Source organism: Scleropages formosus, chromosome 14, assembly GCF_900964775.1.
Source record: "Scleropages formosus chromosome 14, fSclFor1.1, whole genome shotgun sequence".
Classification (NCBI taxonomy): domain Eukaryota; kingdom Metazoa; phylum Chordata; class Actinopteri; order Osteoglossiformes; family Osteoglossidae; genus Scleropages; species Scleropages formosus.
Window position 1 is genome coordinate 7,575,182 of NC_041819.1, and position 14,724 is coordinate 7,589,905.

General features: G+C 40.9%; 1 protein-coding gene across 2 annotated transcripts; it reads right to left on the reverse strand.

Moving 5' to 3' along the window:
- Positions 1–2,618: 2,618 nt before the first annotated feature.
- LOC108920498 (5-hydroxytryptamine receptor 1F-like) lies at positions 2,619–14,520 on the reverse strand. 2 transcript variants are annotated; one of them, XM_018729276.2, is made up of 4 exons: positions 14,296–14,520; positions 6,831–6,873; positions 4,408–4,550; positions 2,619–3,926 (listed from the first exon to the last, which is right to left on the reverse strand). In XM_018729276.2, the coding sequence occupies exon 4, from the start codon at positions 3,923–3,925 to the stop codon at positions 2,816–2,818; it is 1,110 nt and encodes a 369-aa protein (XP_018584792.2). In that variant the 5' UTR covers position 3,926; positions 4,408–4,550; positions 6,831–6,873; positions 14,296–14,520; the 3' UTR covers positions 2,619–2,815. The 2 variants fall into 2 exon arrangements, with proteins under 2 accessions (XP_018584792.2, XP_018584793.2); XM_018729277.2 differs by lacking the exon at positions 14,296–14,520 and having other exon boundaries at positions 6,831–6,897.
- Between the last annotated feature and the right edge of the window lie 204 nt (positions 14,521–14,724).

Genomic DNA, 14,724 nt, shown 5'->3' on the forward strand with positions numbered 1-14,724 from the left:
TGAGGACGACTTCCGGTACGACCCACATACGACGCGGTTGGATTAAGTGGCTGGCGTTACGACCAAAGAGTCCAGACAAAGTGAGTTCCGGTACGGCCTACCTGCGATGCGATTGGACAAAACAATTTGACGTCTTGTCTGTGCTACTCGCTGGTTGGACGTTAGTGGGGATCATTCACAAACAATCGCACGTGTTTCCCTGCGAGGTCTCCGATTGGACATTTGCGGAACAGAAAGCACTTAATAGGTGGCAGAAATTAATTACTAAAGTTTACAATATGATCTACCATTTGGAATGTGTTCGTTCATATTCATGGGATTGTATGTGTAGGTTCTTATTGTGCATAACACGTAATATATAATCTGTAAGGGTTTTCCACTGTAAAGTTGTTAAATCGGTTGCATCTTATTTAGTCAAACAAACTTTACAAAAACATGTGCATAACTGTTATCACACATGCGGAGAATTTAGTCACACCTGAAACAATCTCTTGGACTACGGAAAAAAAAGATGAAACACTTGAGAAACCCAGGAGAACGCGGAAAACATGCAACACACTGAACCACGGCTGAGCTCCTACGTGAACTCACGATAGTCTGTGTGACTGAGCCCACTGCATTGCCTTGGATAAAGTTTTACTTTTTAAATTAAATGTGCAAAACAACCGAACAATAAAAGAAGGGAATTTAATAAATGTACACGAAACAAATACGCTCATGAACCCATTTTCCAAAGTGTCGGAAGCGCCAGTCCAAAAAAGCAGCCCGTTCCAAGAACTGGCATCATCATGTGTCTTGTGAATAAAGCTGTAATAACAAGTAGGACAAGAGCTTAAACGTGTTTTTCTTTTTTTTTCTCCTTGGACAAAGTGTAGTACTCAGTAGAATTCTTAAAATTAGCTTTAGATCCTCTTTTTTTCTCGTCTCCTCCCACCGTTTGACCCGGGATTTAGTATCCTGCTTCCAGCTTGACAAACGGGAAGCAAACAGAAGCAGAGCCAATCTGTACATTTATTCATTTAGCTGATGCTTTTGTCCAAAACAACTTACAATATTAAGCTCCTTTCAGTTATGTACCCGTTAATACAGCTGGGTAATTTTTACTGGAGCAGTTTAAGTACTGTGCTCATCGGTTACTGAAGCTGAGAATCAAACCTGTTACCTTTGGGTCCAAAGAGCTTTAATCACTGTACTACCAACTGTTCACTGTCCTACAATCAGGTTACAATTACTTACCTGTTTTTAACACCTGAACACTTATTTAAAGAGGAGTTTTAGCGGTATCTTTTGAAGGATATTAGAGTTGGGATTTGAATCTGCAACCTTTGGCTCCAGGCAGCAGCTGTAACCCTAACCCTAGCAGCTGTCCTAATGTAATGCTTTCCATGGTGCTCTGCTGCCACCTTTTTTTAATGACATTGTTATACTACTGGAGACGAGTTAAAATATTATAGGCTGGTAATTGGCACGCTCAGTGTACTGTACTGTACTTATTCAGCAGCAATCATCTCATCTCCGCCCTGTGGAGTTAATAACTGAGGAGTTGAGCACATTTTATACATTAGTCCTGCAGGGGCCGCTGTTTCTCCACTTTTCTTTGCCTCTCGCATTCTGCCCTATTGCGTGGAGAAGCACATAATCTCTAATAAAAACTTTTCAGCACTTACCTGATATCATTAAGGGCAATATTGTGAGGAAAATGAACTTTTCTTCAACATTTATTCCCAGTTAAACTTACTAGTTCAGCTCCGAAGTGTTCTTCCACACAATGGATTCTATGTCCCTCAGGATCAGCTTTATATGTGTTGATACTACTTAAAATCCATTTGTGTTGATCCATTGATTGAAAGAGAAACAAAGGCGTTCATGTTTCCATTCTTTTAATCAGATGCTGCTAATGAAACCTGCCTCTGTGTCAAGTTTTTTTTTTTTTTTTTTTTACCATGCCATTTTACTTTCACGCTTCAGTTCATTTCTTTATTACAAAGACAAAATTATCAGATACAAATAATAGCCCAAATCATTTGGGCTTTCTTTTATTCACAGGTGTCATTTAGATTTACTGAACAGCTGTCAGCCAAGACGCTGTTTGCAGTTGTCACAAAATAAATAGGCCATTTAACATAGCCCGTAATCAGGATAGTTCATCTAATGCTTCCAACGAAGCTACCAGAAAGTCAGAAAAAACATGTCAAGTTTTTGCCTTCGTAAATGATGTAGCAATAAAAATGTACAAATTCTGATTCCACATCTTAAGCAGCAAGTGTTCTACTAGACAATGCGTTAAGATGTGACGTAAATGTTGAATAAAACTGCCCACCACTTTGGACTTGGAGCAAACAAAATCCTCGCCCTAGAAATGAGAAACTTTAAAAGTTGTAAGTTTTGTCTTTGTATGAGTGCCACGACCTGAACTCAGTTACACATTCTGTTCGAGTAAAGAGTACTACGGTAATCCTGGTCTCTTAAATTGATGAAAAGTCTACATTCCTAGTCTCTGACCGAATGTGTGGCAGAAACGCTGCATTCAAAACCAAGAAATTCTCCTTCAGATGGCTGCACATGAGCACATATTAAAGCAGCAAAACATTCTTTATCAAAGATCTCGCTGAGAAAAACAATTTCTGATCAGGGAGATGACGTCTTTTCGAGAAGGTTTTTTTTTTTTTTTTTAAAGTTGGCACTCATCCGTTATGTCTCAGTTTGGTGTGTTTGTATGTAAAAAGCAAACAATGTTTTAAGAAACGTCTGCAGGAAAATAGCTTTTATGGTACATATATTCTGCTCTCATTCCCAGCGACACATCAACGCGCGGTTACTTTGTCTCTTTCCAGCAGACGCAATGCCTGCACTCGCACAGCTTTTGAAAGGCCTTTTTGAAGTCCTCATTGAAGACAGTGTATATGAGAGGGTTGATGAGAGAGTTCAGGTACCCCAACCAGGCCAGGAAGTTGGCCACCTCCGTGGATGTACTGCAGGTGCAGCAGGTGTTCACTATCACCTCCTTCAGGAAGAAAGGCAGCCAACAGATGATAAATGCCCCCAAGATCAAACCCAGCATGGTAGCTGCCTTCCTCTCCCGTGTGACAGAGAAGCGTCGACCCTTGAAGGATTTTACCTTTGGACTCTGTGGAGTGATGCGCACTCGGTCTGCTTCTGTTGAAGGCTCTGAGTAAGACTTCTCTGTTGGGCTGAGGGTATTGGGGGTTTGGAGGTCTATGTTTGAGCATGTGGCCAGCATGCTTGTGCTGCCTCTCTGGTTGCGGAGCTGTTTGGCAATTCTCCTGTGGTACAGTTTCTTGGCTGCACGGTAAATTTTATAGTAGAGGATGAGTATGAGACAGAGTGGAATGTAGAATGCTCCGAAGGTACAGTATATGGTGAAGGCGATGTGGTCGTGCTCAATGATGCACTCCTCTGTCCCATTAAACCTGTGGTGTCTCCAGACAATCGGGGGAATGGAGATGAGGATGGAGATGACCCAGACTGCCACAATCATTACAGCGGCCCGCCGGAAGGTTCTGTGGCGCGAATATTCCACAGCGTCCGTCACCGCACGGTAGCGGTCCAGGGCGATGGCAGCCAGGTGTAGGATCGAGCAAGTGCAGCAGGTGATGTCCACGCTCAACCAGATGGTGCACACCACCTGGCCCATGATCCAGGTCTCCATTACAATGTAGATGATGCTGAAGGGCATCACCAAGACGGCCACCAGGAGGTCGGTGACGGCCAGCGAGCAGATGAGATAGTTGGCAGGGTGGTGCAGCTTCTTGGTGACGATGATGGCCGTGATGACCAGGGAGTTCATGGCAGTGGCCATCAATGTCAGCAAGGACAGGGTGAGTGTGAGGACAGCCTTGCCAGGGGCACTCGAACTCACAGCATCAGCAGGAAAACTCACAGCAGTGCAGTTGGTCAAATTCATGCTGTTCATTTCAAAGGAAAAGTTAGACATTAAATATGTTTTAATGTGCCAGTTACTTTTTGCAGTAGCAATGCAAATTGTACCATGTTCTTTAGCTACAGATGCAACCCCACCATCTTGCCAAAGTCAGCAGGTTTCTTTACATTAATTCATTTAGCTGACAGTTTTGTCCTGAGCAACATACAATATGAAGCTGCCTATAATCATTTACTCATTTCCACAGCTAGGCAACATTACTGGAGTAACTGAGGATAAGTACCTTGTTCAAGGGTACTATAGCTGGAGGTGGGAACCAAACCTGCAATCTCTGGATCCAAAGTCAGCAGCTGTAAACCCTATGCTAAAACCTCTCCCTTTAATGTCGTTTGTGGTGTCAGAACTTATTAGATCTAATGTGTCGAGATGATAATGGCACCATGTGCTTATGGTCATTGCTCCTCTTCGTTCGTTTCTTTGGCGGCGCTAAACATGTGAATTCTTACCTTTAGAAGCTTTTAGTCATAAACGTTCAGTTGAAGTCATGTTCCAAGCCAATAATTTTAAGTCATTCAAGCCCTTTCAAGTAAATTCTGAGCTGGCCGTCACTCAAGACTTCAGAGGTCATCATCCAGCAGACAGTAGGCACCTAGAGAAGGGTGAATCCAGACATGGCAGTGAGCGTTAGCATGCAAACAAAGAGAACGGGTACAACACGTAGACACTGTGCCTGATTAGGAGGCCACAGCTTGGAGAATACGGGTAAATATTGATGGTGTACGCCTCAACATGGTCACTGATTAAAGAGAATGCTGGGATCTTCAACAGTGGAGCTCCTGTGCCTTGGAAGAGGACATTTTGATGGGCAGGACCACATATAGGACCACTGATGCACTGTTGTGCACACATCCAACAAATGTAAGTGTCTATTTTCTCCGGTATTTAATTCGCTCTGTTTTTCCACTCCATCTCCTGTCCTTATATGCCATTGGCAGGGTTTGGAAGAACAAAGAGAACCTTCCATCAATGCCTTCTCATGCTGACTGCTTTAAAATTCACAACACATCACCGATTTATTTCTCCTCCTTTTTCTTCTTTTCTTCCTAGCAGAGGGGAAAGTCCTTAGAATAATAACTGAGAACCAAATTGCTGAATTACGCACGGTAATTGATGATGCAGAAAGTGATATGGCTATTTGCATTTTCTTGAATATTTTCAAAAGATGATCTCCTCAAGCAGTCGATGCTGTGCTACATTGCTAAGAGGTTGTAAAAAGACACATGGGAACAGCTGCAGTTGGCACTCAGGGTTGGGAGGTTGGTGAGGACATTACAGTATGCAGTTTGGTTGTGATAAATCCCAACACAGGGCAAGGCTGACTAACATGAACAAGCCACTTAAAGTTGTTCTTCTGGGTAGTATTAGCTGCAGAGACACAATGGAAAACCACAATGAAAATTTAAAATTATAAAATTTTATCACTGACCTTGACCCGAGTGCTGATTTTCTTTTGCATTACAAAGTTATGGTTAATTACATGTGATTGGATTCAGTATGATGGTAACATGATGTACTTTGAAATCCCACTGCCCTTATCAAAATCACAGCTATTAAAACCTCAGATTTACCTGTGCCAGTATTTCTCTTTCCCTATTTTTCCCTTTCTTTCAGATCTTCATGCATGTATAAGGGTTGCCATAGAAACCCCCACCTGATTTTTCTATGTTGTGTTTTGCATGCAGACAGACTATATTTAATTTTATGCTAAACAAAATGGAAAAGGTTAAATACAGGAAACAGCAGTTATTAGATGAAGGCTTTCAGACTGAATCTATGTGCAGTAAAATACACAAACAGATAAAAATGTCAACTCTATAACCGTACAATAGTTTCATTATGCTGTATTTGAACAAATATTCCAGCTTCTCCTACAAGTAATAATGTTACTGTTTACTGATGTTTCCATAAAATTCTCTTTTAATAGAAGACAATCCATTTTTGTCTGCAAGAATAAAAGCCCTTTTATTTTTATTGTTTCAACACTTCTCCACCTCACTATGCCTTGTTCACCTCTAAAGAGGAATTATATTTTTCCTTTGTTTTTGTGGACATAAGAATGCCTTTAAATCCCAAAAAGGTAAATTCTGTTACTTTCATAAGAGTCACCACAGACTTTTACTGCATAGAATCTGTAACATAAGACACTGTTTTTTTCATTTAAACCTAACTAGCATGTCAGCTGCAGTGAGATCCATATGTAAAAAAACATTATAACATTACAAAACTTGGTCCAGTTTTAGGTGTCCATATTTCAGTTCAAATAGTGATAAAGGATGAAGTATCAAAATAATAATAAGGATTAGCAATCATACAATCATTAGTAAGTAATTAAGGATCCATTATATAGTCATAGGAAGCATATATCACAGACTACAGCCTTTAAAGAAAAAAGCCTAAGAATATTCAGAAAAAATGGTTTATGCGTTATTCTCGTTTATTGTTTAACCAATAGCTCAGTAATATCTGAAAATTCTTAATTTTATATCTACCATGCATCTGAATCAGAGTCATGCAGAGAAGCCAAATCATTTTAGGCAACATGGCACATTATTGTTTTATACTATATGCACCATAATTGACCTGAGCTCATAAAGCGACCATTTTCAATATCTGCTTCAAAGACAATGTACTCCTTTCCAGTATAATTTTGGATACTTCATAATGAGGTGAACTTTTCAATGTGACATTTATCCAGTGCACTTGTCACGGCATAAATGTAGCTAAATGCAAATCTCCTTTAACGGAAAAGTACACCATGTCTTCTCAGTAATTGCTTTTGATGCTCTTAATTCAGAGAAGTCTGGACCGACTTGATTTGAAATTAAAGAATGGACAGCACAGCATTTAACACCAGACAATCAACACTGACCTGATTATACTGGTAGTCTTTAATTCTGGTCGCAGGTAGTCACCTGGAAAATAAAAACGTGTGAACGAACGACAACAGTCCTAGTGTTTCATAAAAATAATCAGTAAAGAAAGCAAGCATAAAATGAAAGCAAGACTGAAGATCTTTCTTCATAGCGAAAAGCAGTGACATGTTGAGCAGCCCTACAACTTTTGAACTTAACCCAGTCATCACTTTAATCATCTAGTTTATTTGTGGACCCAAGTTTGTTTTCATAAAAAACATAACCCTGATCTTTATTAATATTTTGCAAGATTACTAATGTAATTTGATTGCTTGGATTTTTTGAAATGCCTACCAGCAATCCTGGATCATCTCATTAACATCAATGAAAGGTCAGAACAGAAGATGTATACTGTGCAACAATAAAGCTATATGCATTTCCCTCTACCTCTTCTGTCCAGGCTGCCAGAATGACTTAAGCTGAAGGTTTAAACAATTCAAGTCCCGCCAAAAAGACCTGTGAGGGGTTTTGAGGGGCAAGATGCCTCATGGTGCTAATCAAGCTATTTGAGCTCAGCTTTCCAGAGCTCCAGAAACTAAATCCAATCAGCAGGATCACTCAAAAATAAAGATGACCTGTAGAAATGAACTGTTTAATTTACACCCCTGACCAAAATAGTACTGGGTGGTGGTGCTTCCAGCTAGCTGCAAGTCTGTGGACACACACTGTCATTTGCATCACTTAGAATCCAGTTCTTATCTTTCAGTAATATGTCATTGCTTACTGTTTTACACTCGGGGTGGTAGCTGTATGGAGTCATGAATACAACAGATGCCTTTTCTTTAGAGGATGGTGTTAGCAAAAAGCTTGATCCTTGTTTAATTTCAAATACACACACACTGGCTGAAACAATTTATCCCAAGTGGGGTCGCGGCACACCCGGGACAGGACAGCAGTCCATCACAAGGCATCCCAAGTGGGACTCAAACTCCAGATCCATCAGAGTGCAGGACCCAGCCAAACCTGCTGCACCACTGCAACCCCCCCCCTCCCCCCACTTTCAAATTTTGCCTGTTTCTTTTTCTGGACAAACAAATTGAGAGTCATGTTGGCTTTCCAGCATCTTCCTAGCGTACCAGTGTTATTGAATACCAATATCTGCAGCTCGCTTTGATCTATGCCTGAAGTGCAGCACTATTAGGAATCACCACTTTGGAATGAAGATGCTGAATTGTTTGCTGCTGGATGATAAAGTGGGTGTTCATCAAAGAGAAACGTCAAAGAAGTGGGCACAACCAAAGGAAATCCAAAGAAGTATGGAACTAAATTATACCCTTTCAGGCAGCATACATTTCAAAAAGGCTTTGGAGACCTCCAGATCTCCAGATCTGAAGGACTTTCCAGAAACAATATTCTCTTTGGAAATAGCTACAGACTCAGAAGTATTTTTTTTTTTTTTTTTCTGTCAGCATTTATGTGAAATGCCAGTGAAATTAAGAAAAATACCTCCGAACCAGGAAATCTAACCACAGTTTAGTTTGGTGTGTCTTCGTATGGGATGGTATAAAGACAAAGATCACGGGAAGTTTTAAGTTCAGGGAAAAATGCAAATATAAGGTCTGGCAAAATAAACACCCCAATGTGCTGAGTAAAATTTAGCCTTCCCTAGAATACATGTATTTCTAAGTACATTAATTACATTACATTACAGATGTGGCACTGTGATGTTGGGTTCGGACATGACGGTGGCAGAGATGCAGATTATTGTAACATTCGAAAACGGACATGAGAGGTGGTGATCTCAGCAGCAGAGTGATACTTTAATAGTATGTAATAGAGTAAATGTGGAATAAAGGGAAGTAGCAAGTGCTTATTTACAAGGACCTAAAGTGAAATAAGAGGACGGGACCGGGACTTGGACACCGAGGCATAAGACAAGACTGAAGCAGAGGCCCAGGAACGTTGCGTGAAAAACGGGAGCAGAAAAGACAGAAGACTGGGACGAGAATAAAACAACCACTATTGGAACTTGGAAAATAGGTGAGCGAACGAGGACCAAAAGGTCTTCGCAGGTAACTCTGTATAGAGTTGACCAGGTTTCCGCAACTACTCCAGCCTCCTCTTGCCTTTTATAGCTTTGTCTGCAGATAGGAACACTGCTGATTTTTGCCAGCTGGCTCAGAACAGGACCTCTGGTTGTTACTACAACTGCTGCTCATGACAGGCACTTTATCTCTTCACTTTGACAGGAAGTCAAATTCAGATCAATATGTTGCCACATTATGTAAGACAAGACAGCAGAAAAAAATGAGGGATGTTCTAAAGTATGAAAATATCATTTCAGTTCTCTAGATTAAGACACCTGGCAGTATCCTAGGGGACCACACTGATACTCAGCTTAAGCGGTCACTATTCTCACATGGACTATATGTGGGTAATGATGCAGCCAAAGTGACAGCTCTCAAGTTATCCACGTTTAGCCTTAGTGGGACCCAAGATGTAGTCCACCTTGACTAGAAAGGCCTCCCCTGTTTTCCATCCTGACCCCTTCATTAACTTCCGTGTGGGTATACACATAAACATCGAGGGCCCCAGCTGAAACATGGCAGAGGGAGTGTGGTGGATCTTTTGGCTCAGTATAATTGATCAATTTAGTGTTAGGACACAGCTAAAACATGAAAATTCTCCTGCCCTTGTAAGACATGACTGAACATGTCTAGTTTATACATGAACTGCATTATGCATAAACATGATTATGGCAACAACGACATAACAGCAGAAAAAGTGTCAGAAAGCAAATAAAACAGCTATGCAAGTTCTAGAGTAAATAAAATGACATGATACTCACAAATTTATTCAGCCTGGTTTATGAATGATATGAAGGAGAAGGAACAAAATGAGAACAATTAAAATAGTAGCAATCAGCCAAGTGTTTGCATCTTCAGCAGGCTTTAGGTGCATCTTCTGAATGACATTTCCTTCATTTTGCATGCCTAATGGAATCGACTCAGAGCAGTGATTGTTTTAGTCTTTTTTTTTTCTTGCAGGCCCCTCTAATTCCAAGACCTTTCATGCAGAAAAGTTCATTCAAGTGACATTTCGCGTTAAAAACCGTGTTTAAATCGTGAAAAACTGAAAAGCTCGTGCGATCTACTGAGATAACAAGCAGGGACAGGTCACCACAGCTGGATAAATGTTCCAAGGCTTGATGGCTTTGCTCTGTTGCAGCTACACATGAATGGTATGAAGAACAACAGGTTCTGAGCAGTCAAGTCAGTGTGTGTAGGCAGCAAACATGTTCTTACCTAAGCTGCAGCCCCTTCACCAAACCTTTATTCTCATCAAAAAAAAGTTGACACATTTTTAATTTTGTTTTGTAATTGCACAGTAGCTCTGTAAAATCTGAAAGGTGATACATTACATAACTGGCAACTGCACCTCCGCACTTTTATTCTCTGTTTTCGTGAAACTGATGGCTTGATTTACAGACTGTGAGATCGCTGCTGAGATACTTACACTGTCTTTAGCTTTCTGGTAAATAATATACATACTGAACAAAGCCACAAGGCCCCAGGAAGTCTCACCAGATAATAAATTGAGAAAAACTATTTTTTTCTCACTTGGACGTAGAAACGTCTGGAGGGCTTCATATACATAATTTTGACTACGTTAGATGATGTTAGTTAGAAATATTACTTTGCATAGTTATTTGCATGAGACTTTCAATGAAAGCATTATGATCAAAATGGAAATAAAACACCTCTGCTATTTTACATCCACACTCCCTTGTTATTATTTCAGATCTATGTCCAACAAGTTCATCTTCCAGTTACACTATATTCAGCTTTGCAGTTTCACTTGGCTTTGATTAAAGTACCTTCATAGGTACTGCACTTGCAAGATCACTCTTTATATGTGGCATTAAGGAGGCAACTCTTTGAAGCTGATGCATTACAACATTATAATCTTGTTCCACTAGACTCCTTTTTAAATTGTAGCCCTAATACCAAAATATTACAGCTAACACTATAATGATTTAGTACTCTCTTTTAGATTACTGAGACTACAATCTGTTGCATTCTTAAAGTGCTTCTTAAATTTTTGCACTTATTACAAACAAAATTTAATATTTTTCAGTTTTACATCTTATTTCACCAACCTGTTTGTCTTTCTCTACTAACCTGGAGTCATTTTCCAAAAGCATCATAATGCAACAACATTTATAATTCAATATAAAGTCAATGAACTTATGATGGTAACACACACTATGGGAAACTGACCCCTGTTTGACTGTCCTCTTTCACATGTCCCCTGGGGTTCTTGAGACTGCCTCCATACAATTCCAAAACTAACTGTCTCAACCACTGCATTCTACGACACCCAACACCACTGACTGATGAAAGATAGTAAATGAAAACATAGATGAATGTATGTTCTTAACAAATATGTTCAGTAATGCTACTTACTTAGATCAACTTTTATCAATTTAAGGGATCAGCTCTGGTTTGTCATGAGAAACAATCAAGTAGCACACAGACAGTCCACCGCCACTTGTCCTGAGTGGAGTCGCGGCAAGCCGGAGCCTACCCGGAAACACAGGGTGCGAGGTAGGAGAAGGAGGGGACACACCCAGGATGGGACGCCAGTCTACTGCAAGGCACCCCAAGCAGGGCTCAAACCCCAGACCCGCCACACAGCAGGCACAGGTCAAACACACCGCGGCACTGAACCCCCTTATCAAGTATCACAAGTAGTTGTTTTAGTACCTGTAGGCCAACTGACCACAAAATGTGTAGTACATTAGAATTCCTAATAAATATTATACAGTATATTTGAGGTGATTTGTTTCATTATAGAAACTTAAGACCACAATTTCTCTGGGTTGAATTTTTATGACTATTATATCATCCATCCATCCATCATCAATGCCTGCTTGTTCATTTCAGAGTCATGGTGATCTGGACCCTATCCCAGAAGCATAGCATGTAAAGTAGGGTACACCCTTAATGATGGGGACAGTGGGGAGCGTAGTGGTCAGAGCAAGTACCCTGTGACTCAAAGGTTGCACATTCAATTCCCACCTCTGGCTGTAGTACCCTTGATCAAGGTACTTAACCTGAACTGCTCCAAGGTGCTTTGGAGAAAAGCATCAGGTAAATGTTATGATGGGATGCCAGTCCATAGCAGGACAATAACACACACTTATTCACTCACAAATTAATACTATACACACAATTTCGAGCCACAAACCGTGGCTGTGGGAGGAAACCAGAGCACCGGAGGAAAGCCATGTGCACACAAGGACAGCATTTAAACACACATCTGAACCCACCTTCCAGGAGCTCTGAGGAATCATCACAAGGAAACTTCACGATTTTTTATAGTGCTATGCAATCAATTACTTGGTCTGACAAAAAATATTTTCCATTTATGATGCATCCTGTAAGTGTCTTGACTGTAGTTCTGGTTATGGCTATACTATACTATGGCTATACTTTTCCAGATTTTTGGTCTTCTCAATGAGTCCAAAACTAAGCAGACACTTGTTAATATTAGAACTTTTCCACTGTATTCAAGTTCCTAAAATATACTGTATGTGATCTTTGACACACAAAAATACGTTCATCATCCTCTTTTAGAGTGTTTGCATATCTTGAAAGCACAAAGAATTTTTCCACTGGGGAAATATTTACAGCAGAATACAGAGAGCAGAAAAAGTGAAACAGTGCTGTGAAACCTGCATCACGGCTTCTATTTTGTTCTAGTTTTTTTTAAAAAAAAAAAAAAAAAAACTTTTAAAATCTGGGTTTCATTTACTGCTGTCTTTGTATCTGGAAAAATGCCTTTCTCCAAACATTGAATGCCAAATGTCTGATTGTTATTGAAAAGCCAGTCTCTTTGGCAATATGACTGCACAGGTATTCCATAAATATCCTATAATTTCCATGTGGAAACTACATCAAAGGGTACAAGACCTCAGATAACAGGAGACATACAGTACCTGATTGTTGTTTCTAGGTGCTACATGAGTCATCAACAGTTTTTACAGGATGGCTTTAATATGTAAATGGTGAAAAAGACTTATCTGTGACAACCCGTGAAAATGAAATTAATCAATCAGTAACAAGCTTATAGTCATTAATACTGTTAAGATCAGGATTCCTGTTCTTGCATTATCTACTTTTGGAATACCAGAAGAGTTAAACAGCATTATTATAATTTTAAAAAGTCACACAATTGCACAAGGGAAACAAAATAAATTCTGCCAAATTAAAGACAAGGACATACTCATTAATCACACACACACACACACACATTTTCAGAACCGCTTGTCCCATACGGGGTCACGGGGAACCGGAGCCTACCCGGCAACACAGGGCGTAAGGCCGGCGGGGGAGGGGACACACCCAGGACGGGACGCCAGTCCGTCACAAGGCACCCCAAGCGGGACTCGAACCCCAGACCCACCGGAGAGCAGGACTGTAGTTCAACCCACTGCGCCACCGCACCCCCCTGTACTCATTAATCAGGATAATAAAAAAAAAACAGTATCCCAAATGTAAACATTACATCCTGATAAAGGAGAGTGCAGTTCTTCTGTGACAGTCATGAAATATTCTTTTGAATTTGAATTATTAGCCTAATTTGACTTTTCGGACCGGTTTTGATTAAAAACGCTCATTTGATTTGGTAGGCAATGTGACAGCATAGCTTCTGCTCCGCATTCTGCATGTTCGCAACCAGTTGAACAACCTTTTTATTCACATCATCATGATGTGATGATCACGAGTGAACTGTTATATCAACAGAAGGAGAGATTTGGATGCAAACACGTGATTCTAGAGTACAGTCAATGTGTCGCATTAGCCATATGAACCAGTGTACATTACACTAGTATAGTATAATATACAGGGTTTCTGTTATTAATCAATTGACTGGAATTTAAATAAATATATATTCATTATTGGCCGTAGCAATTTTGACCATCCAAAGTTTGATCATCTAAGTTAAGCTACATTCCTCTTTACCAAACACATAGACGAGGGACACCCACGACGACACAGAAACAATGGAAAGGTACAAGATGAAATATGAAAGATGAAGGATCATGATGCCAACGATGTTGACCGACAACACGGCGAACGATGGAAATCAAAGTGAAAAGCGCCGAATTCGTCTATATAGATCATCACAGTGCTGCATCAGAAAAGGATGATTTATGGAAGTGTGTGCGTTTCTATAGAGAGAGAGATATTATGAAAGAAGAATTTCATACCTCAACAGATGCAGACAAAAAAAAGTCGCGAGATAAAGGCAATTTCCCCCGAAGTGGCTGCAGCGCAAAACAAGCGAAACTATGTGGAAGCGCAGGGGGGGCGAGCGGAGCCCACGGAGCCCGTGCGAGAGCATCCATCAGAAAGGCGGGATGAAGCAGGGAAGGAGCAGGGAAGGAGCAGGGAAGAAGCAGGGAGGAGGAGGTACCGGACTGAGAAGGTGATCCCCGAGAGCAGGTCAGGTGAGGTGTCCGATCGCAGCCCCCCGGGCCACAGCCAAATAAGTCAAGTCAAGGGAGTTAGGCAGAAGTTACGCCTCCGAGCTCATCGCTGCTCCTTTCGCGCTCCTCCTCAGCTCCTCATGCCCGCCAGGTGGTCCAGAAAGCAGGTGCAGACATCACCTGCGCGCCACGTGGCCCCCGCGTTCGCCCTGTGTGCGTGCGCTGTGTGTGAGGAGGAGGAGCGCTGCTCTCCTTCTGATAGTGTTGCACATGGACCAGCCCCCTTCCCCGCCTGCTGTGACAAAGGCACGTCCATCTCATCTTTACCTTATTTCACTCTAATCCCTTTGTTTCGCTGAGGGAAAAGAAGTGATCAGTTTTTAATAGACACCTTATGTGCCACAGGATGTCCCGTG

Coding starts and splice junctions, on each gene's coding strand:
- LOC108920498 (XM_018729276.2), bottom strand. CDS start 3,925: ATGAATTTGACCAACTGCACTGCTGTGAGTTTTCCTGCTGATGCTGTG.